The sequence below is a fragment of the Eretmochelys imbricata genome, chromosome 2 (assembly GCF_965152235.1).
Source record: "Eretmochelys imbricata isolate rEreImb1 chromosome 2, rEreImb1.hap1, whole genome shotgun sequence".
Classification (NCBI taxonomy): domain Eukaryota; kingdom Metazoa; phylum Chordata; order Testudines; family Cheloniidae; genus Eretmochelys; species Eretmochelys imbricata.
Window position 1 is genome coordinate 80659371 of NC_135573.1, and position 14306 is coordinate 80673676.

General features: G+C 38.0%; 1 protein-coding gene across 6 annotated transcripts in view; it reads right to left on the bottom strand.

The window, feature by feature from the left end:
• The window catches only part of IMPACT (impact RWD domain protein), a 40489-nt gene that overhangs the window by 22131 nt on the left and 4052 nt on the right, over positions 1-14306 (bottom strand). For 3 of the 6 annotated variants that reach the window (XR_013345159.1, XM_077810355.1, XM_077810350.1), the window contains exons 4-7: positions 14051-14113; positions 7980-8065; positions 3847-4065; positions 3419-3513 (exon numbers count right to left, since the gene is read on the bottom strand). Coding sequence is in view for 5 of the 6 variants with exons in the window: in XM_077810355.1 (XP_077666481.1) it covers positions 3419-3513; positions 3847-4065; positions 7980-8065; positions 14051-14113 (463 nt within the window). In the remaining variant the exon portion in view is untranslated. The remainder of the gene's footprint in view (positions 1-3418; positions 3514-3846; positions 4066-7979; positions 8066-14050; positions 14114-14306) is intronic. The other 3 variants (XM_077810353.1, XM_077810354.1, XM_077810352.1) reach the window with 3 other exon arrangements.

Genomic DNA, 14306 nt, shown 5'->3' on the forward strand with positions numbered 1-14306 from the left:
CAGAGTATCATTCCCTCCATTCAGATGAATCTTTGCAAACCTGCTATGGCACAGATTTAAACTGTGATCCAACATATACAGACTGATAGTGAGTGCAGTTATGTCTAGTACAAGTTTTCCAGGATGCTCCATGAATTTTATTTGCAGCAGATTGTGAAAAAAAGCATGGGGGATTTTTTATTTTTAATCCCTATACCATTATTTGGGCAGATCTCATCTGTTATTTCAAACAGATGTATCTGGAATGTTGTGTATTTCTAAATGATTTAATTTTCCATACTTCTTACTAAGATACAAGATTAGATGCCTGAATTTCTGTTTATTTCAAATTTTGTGTGCTCCTCTCATAATGAATTCTAAAGAATTTCCATTAAAAATGTTGGTTTTTCTTCGCACATATTTCCTCCTGTGCTTTTTCAATTTTTTAACTCTGCAATAAAGTTAAATACATACACATCTTTTCCATAACAGATTTAAATAAAATTCAATAGTATACAATGGATCTGAAGATTTTTCAATGTGATTTTACTAAATCAGCTTAATCTGATTTCACACTAATGGCTAGATTGCCCATAGAAGTGTGGGGAACAAAGGAATGGAACCCAGTAGCTCTTGCAGTTGGGACATACAGGGAGATAAGTAGCCACTACTTGGCATTTTTTTACCTGGCATCACCCTAGAATCCCACAAAAACTCTAGTGGAGCTCTGAAGGATCCTTCTTCTATATTATTTTGGAGGTGGAGCCAAAGGAGGTGAAACAGCACCAGTCTTCTGCCTAGCTGACCATGCAGATATCTAAGTGGATAGCCAACTGAGAGTTAATACAGCATTAACTCCTTAAGAGCTTGGCTCCTCTGTAACTGCTACTGCACTTCAGAGGGACTCAACCAATGGATGCACAGGACCTGAAGGAGACATACTGCCAGGGCTGGGATGGAAGCCAATGGAGAACCTTGGGGAGAAGCCAGCCCTCCAAGTGGACACCTCTGAAACCACAGCAAGAGGGTTCTTTTTCACTGTGAGCCATCAGAATCTGCGAGATTAGGAGCCCAAACACTAACCCCAAGCCTTTCTCCCTAAACTCCTCCCAGTAGAAGGGACAGTCATCTGACAATCTGGAGGTTAAGCATATATTTTCCTGGTCTTTTGCCCTTCTCCTGTGGGTAAGCACAAACTAGCTTAGGGCATTCATTATTGCTTTTCATCTCACCAGTAAGAATTTATGAAGGATTTTTTCAGTGTATCTTGTATGAATTAATTTGTTTGGTGGAGGAAACGAGGATACTCAAAGGGAGATAACACTTTCAAATTGGATTAGTATTTTATACTTTCAAGTATATACATAGAAAAGATGCCAAGTAAAGATACATTCCAAAATGATCAAACAATCCAGTTCCATAGACTATATATGCAATGTGCATGTTTTTGTTTTTTAAATATCAAAAGAATAAGTTAACACAAAATATTAAGTCAGAATAATAAATAATGCCCAATGAATGTAGACCCAGGGCGGGTAAAGAAGCCCCTTTGCAAGCTCAAAACATAAAATACCAAAAGTTATCTTCCAAGCACCAGGTCAACTCTTTGTAGCATCTTTCAAAAATGTAAATGCCAACCATGGAAGCTGTTGCATTTTAAACACCTAAACCCTTCAGCCAAAGAAGAGTAGAAAAAGTAATGCTAGAAAACATGCTAAATTGCCTGTATTTTACCATTACCCATTACCTTTGTTTTCAGTTTTAAAATAATAATTACTATACCAATTAAAAGTAATATTATTTAAAACCATATTAAAGGTTAATTGAAACTGTTAAAAAAATAAATGTAAAATACTGAACAATATTTAGACATTACAAAGCACCTTACATTTTTATAGTGCTTTACAAGTATTAATTAATATTGTGAAGTAGACAAAGTGTTATGAATAGATGCTATTCCCTCCATAGTTACTGATGAAGCTAGTTTTTGTTATGAACCCAGTTTTGACCACACATACCATCACTTTAACTTTGCCCAATCAAAACCCTGTCTGTCTGAAATTTCCTAATTATTTTGAGAGGAGGGATGAAGAGAGGAAAGGAGAAGAATTATTTAGTTTTCTGCATAGGTAGCTTTAAAAACCTGTTCAGATGAGTACCTCTCTGCGGAGATCCTACTGTGTCCATGTCACAAATATATACTTTAGGAAGCGCACACCCACTGGTTATGGGCTTCCTCCTATCGGTATCTGTGCTATGCGTAGTTTAAGAACTGTGACCAATAGGTGCAAGTAACCCAAAGCAAGAAGAGGAAATAACATTGGTGGTACTGATTCCCTCCTTTCCTGAAGCCATATTATCCAGAGGAACTGAATTTTAGTGCCCGTCTAGCCACCGTAGTCAAAATAATATGTATATGTCAAGTGATAAAGATTCTGCAGGTCACATTACACCCTCCATGACAACCATGCAACTCTATTACCTCCAACAGGTTTGTTCTATATATCTTAAGTACTCATATGGCCCCTGTTGTCACAGAATCTGAGCACTTCACAATCTTTAATGCATTTTATGCTCAACATGCCTGAGAGGTAGAGAAGTACTATTAGCCCCATTTTACAGGTGGGAAACAGAAACATTGACTAAGTGATTTGCCCAAGGTCACACAAACTTCTTGTGGTGGAGCAGGGATTTGAACTCCCAAGTCCTTGGCTAATGCCCTAACCATCATTCCCCTCTTTGTAGCAGCTGTCAAAAATGTAAATGCCAACCACAAAAGCATGCATTTTAAACAACTAATCCCCTTATGATCAGCCAAAGAAGAGCAGAAAAGATTATGCTATAGAACAGGCTAAATTGCACCCATTACTCTTGTTTTCTGTTTTTGTTCAGGTATAATAGACACAGAATTTTGTTAATGATCCACTAGACTCCAGATCACTTTTCCATAGCTGTATTGGCTATATAGTATCAAAGAGACTGAAAAATAATTATTATTTGTATCACTAAAATGAGAACATGTGACTAAGAATACAAAAAAGATTACAGATGTTGAGCTAGAAATTTAATGTGCATTCAGTCCCTTTTCAGAGTAGAAAGGCACTTTAACTATTTGCCCAAGATTACACAATTTGTCAGTGTCACAACTAGGACTAGAAAACAAATCTCCTCACTCCCAATCCCATGCCTAGTCCACTTGAAAGCAAGTGATAATAATACTTACCTTCTTCAACAGTGAGGTGGGACAACTGCATTAATGGGAAGTATCACAGGGAATAGATTCAGCAAATAGTGAATGACAACGACTGGTTCTTATCACAACAGTATTAATATACTTTTCACAAAATAGAGATGCATTCAGATAGTTCCAAGTACATCAGTGGTATTTAATCAGGTACAAAACTGTAGGATACAAATCTGTCTTACAAGCTTTACTAACCTGTTTGGGGCTCACTACAGGAGCAAGATGTGCTTGAAAAGTGCTCCTTCGGTCCGAGATTGGGTTTCCATGATTAATTGGTGGCAGTTCTTCATCTACCGATTTAAAATTAAGACCTCTTTATTTATATTTTTATTTTGGGGAGAAATATGTTTACAACTTCCTAACAATGTATTTAGCTAGCTAGGAAATAAAAATAAATTCTAAATAACAACTCAGAAAAAGCTGAAATGACAATATCTCACACAACACAAAAAAAGGATGTTTTATAGTTACTATACAGTACTATAGGCTAGGGAAACAAAATACTTTTTAAAAACAAACATTGCATTATTATTTGATAAAATACAAAGGATGGTGATAAAAGTAGAAATATAAAGATTTTCTCTTCTAAATTTTTATATCAAAATTAGTAGAGATTCTTTTACCTTCTTGGCTTTCAGATATAACAAAATTCAATGTTTTAACTGTATCTTCTTGAACTGGTTGATACTCCAGGGAATAATCATCTTCATCATCTTCATCAATCTCTTCAGTAATTTTCTCAACGTTTGGTCCTGCTGGTGTAGAACGATAGAATTTGTAACAAATTTTAACAGGGTTGTCCAGCGCAAAGTATAATCTCCGATCACTTTCCTCAAAAGTCTCTAAAACCAAAAGAATAAATCAGTTTTATGACTGATTAAACTATTAAATGTATTTGAAAATAACATTAATTGCAACTGTCATTTTTTGTGCAATATTTGTGATTGCAATCTTGCTAAAAAGTATTATTGTAATACTGGCAGTATGGTAGCCATATGCAATAGACTATAAAACATATTCTGTTTTAATATTGGTTTTTAAAACTGAAGAAAATCATTGTCTACTATTTAGATCAAAAGATTAAAATGTTGTTTTTGTTAAATAAATAGTAAGATCAGAATGAAAACTGAAGTTTAGTCATCCAAGTGTGATCCACATTAAACAGAGTTCCATACCACAAAAACAGTCCACATAATTTGGCAAAAATTATATGCTTTGGTCAAGGAAGTGTGAAGACTGACCTACTCACAGAATCAGAAATGAGATGAAAATGGCCTGGTAGGTTATCAAACCTATCCCCCCTGCTAAAGTAGGATTGTTCCCTACGGTGCACTTTTAGTATTTTGTCTACTCTATTTTTAAATATAAAGACTAAGCTTTTTAGCCTAGTGACAGTTAGTGTTAGTGACTGTTCCCTCCAGCTCAGGTCATTTGTTCAGCCCTGTAGGAAAGATCTGAACCTAATGCCCAACTATAACTAGTATGAGGTAATAAAATCCTTCAGTTTTTACTATTCCCAATTTCTTTCTGGTCACGTTTAAGTTCTATGGTGGTGAAAGATGCTACACTGACAGTGCTGGAGACTGAAGTCTTTTATTCACTGGAAATTAGACAGTCTTATGGTTGGTGGCGGTGGCAGTGGCAGTTTCCTCAGTAGCATAGCTACAATGGCGTGAGAGGTGCTGTCATATCAAGGCCCATAAGGTTATGGGAGCCTACCCAGCAGAGGCCGTTCTACCTTAGGGATCATTGTACTTTCATCACAGTCTACCTACAGGCTGGCTAGGCAGCAGCCAACCAGCTGGGGCTCCAAAGAGCAGGAAACAGCCCCTAGCTGGACTTCCGAGAAAAATGCTCCCAGGGGCTCTGAGGACCAGGAAGCAGCACCCAGGCTATCTGACAGGGAAGCACTCCTGCCCTCTCCACAGCCACTTCCTGCTCCCAGCATGGTACGATCATGGCTGTGGTTCAGGCACCAAGCAGCTCAGAGCTGCCAATGGAAGCACCACGAATGCTGCTGGGCCTTCACGTTGGCATCCCAATGCACATGCCACTCCGAAGCCAGACCCCATGGGCCCTGATGCTTGGCAGCCCGCAGCCCCTGCCCTGGTTGCAGCCTTGGATTTGCACTATAGTCACCATGTCACCAGCGAGAAGCTCATCTGGAAAGTTGTGTAGGGAGGACTGGTGGTGCAGGGAACCAGACAGGGAGTATGAGCTAGAAGAGGCTGGGGGTGTGAAGTGCAGGGGGACAGGCAGAAGGTGCATGCTGGGATAACCTGTGGGAGTGGAGTGTGGGGAGGCGAGTGGGGGGTACATGGTGCAAGTATGAAGAGCCAGGCAGAGGGTGGGGGCTGGGATGGGCTTCGGGTGCAGGGGGCCAGATTATGGGCTCAGGGGGTCAGAAAGGGGATATAGAATGGGAGCCAGGCTGGTGGTGTCCAGGTCCCATTGTGGTTGAGCTGAGTGGCTGCAGGGGCACAGATGGGAAGCAGCCCCTGATTAGAATTAATCTCTTAGTTCTGTTAGAATGTGTTTCTCCTAAGTAAGCTATTTTCACTATTGCACTCTAGCTCCTATGCAACATTTTGACAATGGAAAACTATCGTCAACCTCATCTGATGAGACAGTTAAATTGGGCTTATTGAGTAGCTGGAGCATTCCACTGAATCTTGCCCTATGGGGTGGGAACAAACCCTATCTCAATAGAGTGTGTATCTTAGAGGTACTTAGAAGATGTTACAGATGTTGGTGAAGGCTGGCTTTTTATCTAGGCCAGAAAATATTTCTATGACATGGAAGCAACATAAGTGCCTGACTTAGATAGTAATGGGAAATGGACTAGGTATCATGATCTTGGAAAAGTGCTACAAATGTAGTTGTTTTAATAGATGTTTTTGTTTGATTGATTGATTGATTGATTGCCTGGCAGTATGGATTCTTGTGTTTGCTTTTTGTGACTAGTGACTGCACTTTCAAGAGCAGTCTGTATATCTGTGACATTTGCTTGCATTTGGTGCCCAGCCACATGATGTGAATGTAAAGCAAATGCTGTTTGTGGTCAAACTGCAAGTTCTTTCACAGGAAAAATTGTGGGTTCAGGTATAAAGGTTCCACATTGCATCACAGGCAGTCCTTGGACTTTCGACACAATTGGTTCCCGAAAATTGAGTCATAAGTTGAAATGTCGTAACTCAGAACCGCAATCCAGTCCATTGCGGGACTGAGCATCGTAAAGTCAAAACCAATTTTCCTAAGTTGAATCAGGGTGTCAATTCAGAAGTGCTGTGCCATTTGTCATAAGTCGAACAACAAAGTCAAGGACTGCCTGTGCTCCCCTTTTACAGCAGTGTAACTCCATCTGTTTAATTCTAATACAGGTGCACCAACTTGAAACTGTAGTAACACAACAGTGACTCAAGCCCTTGGGATTTTTGACTAACTACATATGTGCTTTCAATGTACCTTGCTTCTTAGTTTAATATTTGGCATATAAAATCTGAGTTGTGTGTGTTCTATGTTTATATGATATGTATTACTAATGTGTGAAGTCTCATAACTGCTGTTGCAATAGATTGTCAAGTAGTTAAAATGTATTCGTAAAATGTTTGTTAGGTTTTGAATATGGGTGTTTTATCTTATGATGACATCACACACAAGACACACATGACAGAATTATCAACTTGAGATAATGTACCCTCCACTACAAAATTTACATCACTGCCTCTGATCATTTTGTATAAATGTGTGAACAGAACTTTTTTGTGTGTAAATATCTTGCAAAAATGTACAGACCATAGCCTGTATATGGTGTTTGTGTATTTATGGATAACATAAATATGTTCTGATTTTCCAAGATGGTAAAGATAAGCAAAATTTTAGATATTGGAATCAGAAAGGGAGCCCCTAACCTATTCTTGCACCAGGCCTTCTAGGGCCTTGCTACGCCCCAGAATTTCCTCACATTTCCCTTCCAAGATCCATCCATATGGACCTGGATGAAATCACTCCCGGGGATGAGTTAGTTCCATCTCTATGCAGATGAGTGCCAGTTATGATGTTAGGTTTTATAACATGGTAACCTGTTGAGAGGAAAATTGACTGAGCCAACTAACATTTTTTAAAAAGCCAAGAAAATTTTGTCATCTGAGAGTAAGTTATGACCAGAGGTTGTTGCCAACACTCTTGGAGTCATTAAAGCCTTAATATCTCATTACTTATTCCTACATTATTTATTCCTACACTATTTGGAGTCATTAAAGCCTTTATATCTCATTATTTAGTCTTCCATTATTTATTCCTACAGACATCTAGTTGCCTTTTTAGTTCTTACACCCAAATATTCAAAAATTTCACTTTTCAGTTCATTGTGGGCTATTGAAAACTAACATTAGATTTTATAATGAAAAAAACAGTGGCGCTATATACAATCAGGAAATGAAGCACAGAAGAGAACCACTATTGTACTTGCAGACATAAGACGCAGACGCAAGAGGACAGGCGCTCTGAACAACCGTCACGGGCGGTAAGAAGGAACAGAGGGCACAGGGCCAGCAGCGCCTCATATACCGGCATGACGCAGGACTCGAGGGCATCAGAGCCAGCCCTACGGATATCATGAAGGCAAAAAATTCCAATGGTGCACATGGACACGCACACCATCTCGAATAGAATCAACATGAGCAAGCGCTGGAAGCATCTTACTTTAAAATTAAAACAAAAGTAAACAGAAAACACCACATATTTTCTACATTACCTGTATCAGATGACTGAGATTTTTCTATCAGAACTTCTCGTATCTTTTCCACCCAGAGGTAAAGGATGCTTTCACCAAGATTCTTCCTGGAAGTTATACAAAATTCACAGTAAGTAAAAGGGCCTTTTCAGAGGCTTCACTTGGGAAATTATTTACATTCAATAAATAATATGAACAAATTTTAGAAGTACATTATAGAAACATTATATATTGAAATGCTGAAGGATTGAGACATGCATGTGGGAGTAGAGTTCTTTTCTGAGTGGTGGTTTACTGTTTGAAATTCTTGATCACTTCCATTACAAGGTGCTGTAATTTAGGCTTTCTTCAGCTCCAAGGGTACCACTCAGATTTCCCTTAGCATCCTAGAGATTTATGTACGTTCACGAGTCCCATTACCACACTGAACATGAAGCCTCTTTAAATGTCTCAAAATATTGTTCAATACTATAGTATAAAACCTCAGTAGAATATTGTCCCCTACTCAGAAGGTGATGGTCCTATTTTTGACTCCCATGTTTTTTCCTAAGCCTCATGATCTTTAAGGTAAAGCAAGGTTGCACAGACTGCAGTCTATAAGAACACTCAAACCCTGATCCTGCAAACACTCTGCATATGCTTAACTATAAATCAGTAGTTCATATTGACTCCAGTGGAATTATTCATGTGCTTACAGTTAAGTCTGTGCATAACTGTCTGCAGGATTGGACAGTTAATAGTTACTATTTGGAAAGAACAAAACCTTTCCCAACTCTTTACAGATTAAGGGGAGAAATCCCAGGGAAAAGCCCTTCAACATAAACTTTTATTAAATGGATCATTGACAGTGTACCTGTACTGGATGGGTTAAAATTAAATTCTAGGAGATTTATTATTATAATCAGCTACTACTTCTATGAAAAATCTCTACATTCTTGAAATACAGCTGCCCTGTAGTTGAGACTTGGAGTTCAATTCCTACCTTAATGAAATATTACTCCCAATTCTACAGCTAGATCAAATTCTTGGTTTCTGAAGCTAATCCTTTACTATCTGTTTTAATTAAGCATTCCTCAACCCACCTCCTGGACTGTGATACCTCTAGATAATCTCCTATAGTGTGGATCTGCAGAGGCAATTCAGGATGAAGAAAGATAGATTACCCATCAGTACATGGAGTTCTGGCTGTATTGCTTCTGCAGATCCACACTGATAATTCTTCCTTACTCTTTTTTTGAAGGCCTTTGGTGAATATTTGAAGGTAGAGAGGAACTAAGAACTGCTATAAAGACTGCCTTTACTATTTCCTGGTCTTTGCACTTTCAGATCTTAGACAGACACAAATAGCTTCAAACAATTTTATAACTATAAGTGGTTCCACTGCTCACAAGACATGGCACAAAACTTCTATGGTGTGGATCTGCAGAGGCAATAAATTTGGAAAATTCCAATTATTGGTTATGAATCATGTTACTAAAGTTTGTTTTAATTACAGGTGAACAGATTTGCTGACAGTACAGTTATTCTTTCATAAGCAATAAAGGAGAGCATGACATATGTACAAAAAAGCAGATTGAGTGCTACAGCAAATATAAATACTATTATAAAAAGTTAAATCAATTATTTGTTTTTAATTATTTTGTAACAGTTGATCCATCTTTCCTCCAAACAATTCAGGAGATCCAACACAGGGAATAAGTCTCTCAATTTCTATCAGTTTTTTCTTGTGAGCCACAATTCTATAGTGTACATTTATTTTCATAATAATTTTGATTAAATATGGAGTTATTTCAAGGATTCATACCGCAAATGCTTTTTATTATGTATGACAATGTCCTAATTTATTAAAATTATACAAAGTCAGACACAGAAATCAAGAAAGTGTACTGATAAGGGTGAAACTTTCTTCCAATAATGAAAGTTAAATAATTAATTAGAAAGAAGTTTATAAATGTACTTCAATGCCTCTCGGTGTTACAGTCATGGTACTGCATGTTTACCTCTACCTGTATGTATTCTTGCTTTTCCTTCACGTAATCATATTTTTCCTTGAAGTAATCTAACCACATGTAAAATTGTACATGTAATTTGCACAGAAATGGAAAATACTTATTAGGAACATTTTTATACTTTGCACAGAATTCGGAATCTATTACAAGCTGAAACTGCATGTACTAGAAAATGAAAATTTAGAACACTGGCCAAAATTTTTCCAATTATGATTTTTTTTTAAAGATGCTTAAAATTTGTATGTTTGCCAGGGTCACAAGACCAAAATGCATCAAATGTGCAAACTCAGGCTTCACTTTCAATAATTTTTTTCAAGTTACAGCCATCTTCTGGAATAATAATGCGTAAGTACAATTCTGGGGTAGAAAAATAGGTTTAAAAATGTAAACTTTCAGTAAATATGTATATTACTACTGAACATAATCAAAATATTTAGGCACTAATATTATTAAGAAAAGACTCAAACAAAGAATCAGGAAAGTATAGACTTGTAGCTGTGACCTCAGAATCCAGACATACTCTAGAATGAGTTAAGTACCCTATTTCATGCTCCTTTCTGACAAGTATGTATACCAGTACCATTTTTTAATACTTGCAATTTATTAAATTCTGTATAATGAAGAGCAAGAATTTTAACTACAGAGTCATGAATAATTTTGTTTAGCAATTCTATTTATTATATTTAATGTTTTCCACTTCATAGCAGATTTCATATTACTGAACTCTCATTAGGAAATGTTCTGGAATGGGTGAGATCGGACAAATCTCATGCAGTGTCACTGATGGGTCCAGGCAGCTCCCTGAGGACTTCTGGAATATTGGCCACACCTTAAACCCTGCCTATTTCTACGCTACTCCCATTCTGGTAGTTCCTGTTCCAAGGCTGCTTTGATTTTCTTAGCATTTGTATCAAAGATGTTAAATTAAACTGTTCATTTAACAGAAGCCTGATACTGAGAATCTCTTGGAAAGGAATAAGTGTCTACACTTGTTGAATGTGTAACTTTTAATATATTAAGGGACCCAGAGTTCTGTTTGTGGTTTGTAATTCTGCGATATAAAACCAACATTATTCAAGTTATATCTGTATTGTCAATGACTAAAACTTCTTAATGAGGTAGGAAAAAGCACCTAAACTGCAATGTTCATGGGCAGGATAGCACAGGGGCCAGTTTAAGAAAAGGTACGTGTACACTTATGGCAGTGTGCAAAGGAGACACTGCACCCCCAGCTAGCACAGGTATAAACAACAATGTGGATGGCAAAGCATGGCTTCGGTGAGTAGAGTGCCTCACACCCCTGAAATCCCAGGGAGGCTCTTACCGCCCAAGCAGCATTTATTATATATATATATATATATACACATTTATATATATCTACACAGATATTTTTAGCAGTGTGATCTCCCCCTCCCCACTGGAGCCTTTCCCTGGCACTGCTTCCTGGCTGCCGGAGCCTTTCATTGCCGCATATAGCTACACATCACAGTGATAAGTGTGGACGCTGCTTGCCTTCCACTGCAGTGTGTATCAGACATGTTGGCAGTGACTAAAAGTCAGACAGATCACTTAAAATAATTAGTGAAAGATTTGAGAATAATCTAAGTTATTTATGTTTAACAGAAGATTATCCAAGGTTTGGATAGGTTAGAGCTCAGAGCCCTACAAAAATAAGTAAGTGCTGTAAAGCTATGGTAGTCAATCCTGTAGGGGGCACTCCTGCCACCAACTTAAAACTGAACCAGAGCAAGTCCAGCATGTTAGAGACCACTGCTTTTAATACAGACTGAGGAATGAGATAGAAGGACAGATCTGTTGCTGCAATCAGTTTCTCCTAAGCAAAACAAAGAGGGGGGTGGAAATGTCAAATTGCCAGTTACATTTCCCACATTCCCATCCTGGGGACAGTTCTAACTTGCACCAGCTAACTATGGTCCACAAGGGTCCATGCACCAGCTAGGAATAGTCAGAGTATATCACACCCTGGCCACTGCACCCCAAACCTCGATATGGCCCCCGTTCCAAATGCTGTGGGTCAAAAGGTGCAGAGGCCAGCTACTGTGTATCTACACGTGCTAGAGACTCCCCCATGCCAAGCATCACCCTGGCTGGGGAATCTCTGGTCATTAAAGGTCCCTATAGCACTTTTCATAGGAGTAGAGCTGTTAACCCCCATACTCTGTTCAAGTTTTAACTTTGGTAATTACATTCTGGCTCCCTAGATTCTCCAGGGCTTAGTTAGATAAGGTATCTGCCTCCAGGCCCTAACTAACTTACAGTGTTGTTTCCTGCCATTTAAAATCTACCATAGTCCCCACCAAAGATTTTTGTATTTCAGTATTGAATGACATGACCTCAGTGTTTAATGTGTATTTCACTTTTGTTAGGTTCATATCAAGCTTTAGGATCAGATTGGATAAAACAGAATATATAAAATTATTGTTTCTATTATCCCATGCTAACACCAATAAACCCTGCAAAAACACAGTCTGAGCATTTCTAAATATTTATTTATTCTCACACATTATGAGAAGTTCTGTTATCTGCACATTACATTAACAAGCCTCTTCTAGCTACTGAGTGGCTTTATAGTTAATATTTTCTAAGGCTACTTTTATTTAAAATTCACTTTTTCTTTAGAGGAAACATTTGCTTTTAATAAAAACTGGTTTCTGCCTGTGTTCAAAAGTCTGAGTAGGTATTTTCAGATCCTGCAGTTTACTATATGGATATAGATTGGACATAAGGAATTTGACTTCCTGGGACCAAACTCTAAAAGTAACCTAACATATATTATAAGTCAAAACAAAGAATTCTATATCAATGGTACAAAGGGTTTAAAAATTATAATGATAATAGAAATTATCCATCAAGATTAATGCTTGTAACTTTATATAATGCCCCGTTCTCAAAATAATTTAACAGATGTATAAAATGTACAGTAAGTATCTATTAGATTAGACTATTTTATTTATGCAGAAGTCTTACTTCATTTCAGTTGTTACAGCAATTACCTCAATCCTTCTGATTCAAGCATCTAGTACTCCTGGGGGAATTTTGCATCACTGTGTGGGTGCAGAATTCATGGCCCAAGCAGATTTCTTTGCTTACTCACAGAAAAATGACTTCTGACGGGGACACAAAGGGAAGTCGCAAGAGCAGTCATGCACCCACTCCCTGGCAGTGCAGACAGGTTGGTTTGGGCACCCAGAGCAGCCGGTAGAGATATAAATCACTGCCTGGGAGTCGTGGGGGCTGGGTAGTCATGTGTGTGTGAGAGAGAGACACTCTGTCCCTCTCGCTTGCTATTGCAACATGCTCGGCATGCAGGGGCCGGGCTTTGGGGTATTTCTGAAGAGGTGGGCGTGGGGCAGGCTCTGTTCCCTCAGGCAGAGGAGAACGCAGCAGCCTGCCTGCTTAGTGAATTGTTCCCATTGTGCGTAGTGAATTCCCCCAGGAGTACAAAACAGGTGTAAAAACGTTAAGGGTCCTTTACATTGCCAGAGTGGTGTAAAGGAGCCTTATTGTAAAGGACAGTATGGTCTTATAAATGCTTATGGTGCTTTAGTGATTAGAACTGGTCAAAATTTTTGGACTAAAAAAATTTGCTATCAAAATGTGCTCCATGAATTGTTTGCTACTGACCTTTTTGGAGATGGTCAGTAGCCAGTATAAATTGCGAGTTTGAGCCCCCAGCCCTCCCTTGCTCTTCAGTTGCCTATGATGTAACACTGAGCATATGGCTGCATATATTTGTTGACTAACAATTAGAAATAAAGGGTCAATACTAGCTACATTACTATTAGACAGAAAGGGTTTGGAGACTTCCTCCAATGCTCCCCACTCCCATTCTCCATCCATTGTATTATAGTTTAAATAAATTACCAAAATAATTGAAACTAGACAGATTATATTGCATTATTTTGACTTAAAAAAGACAGAATTTTGCAGAATTTTAAAAGATTGTGCGCATAATTTTTAATTTTTTGGCACAGAATTCCCGCAGGAGTAATCTAGTTAACATAATAGGTTTAGAGAGATGTGCAACTGAATTTTTAGAATTTTCCATCTTCTGCCACTTACACATAGATTTCTTCCAGGCTATTTGCTAGTTCCATATAATCCTGTCCTCGAAGCCAAGGGGCACTAGAATGACCAAAAAAAAAATACAATGAAATTAGTGCCTACAAACTCTGCATTTTGGTGTCTTTGTTTAGCTCAAAAAATGATTGATTTAAAAAAATTACACTCAGAAGTAAAACCTTTAAGACAAAATATTGTCAGCTGTTCCCACTGATAAAGATTTTGGTTTTCTAACATCTCAGGGTAAGCAGTCTTC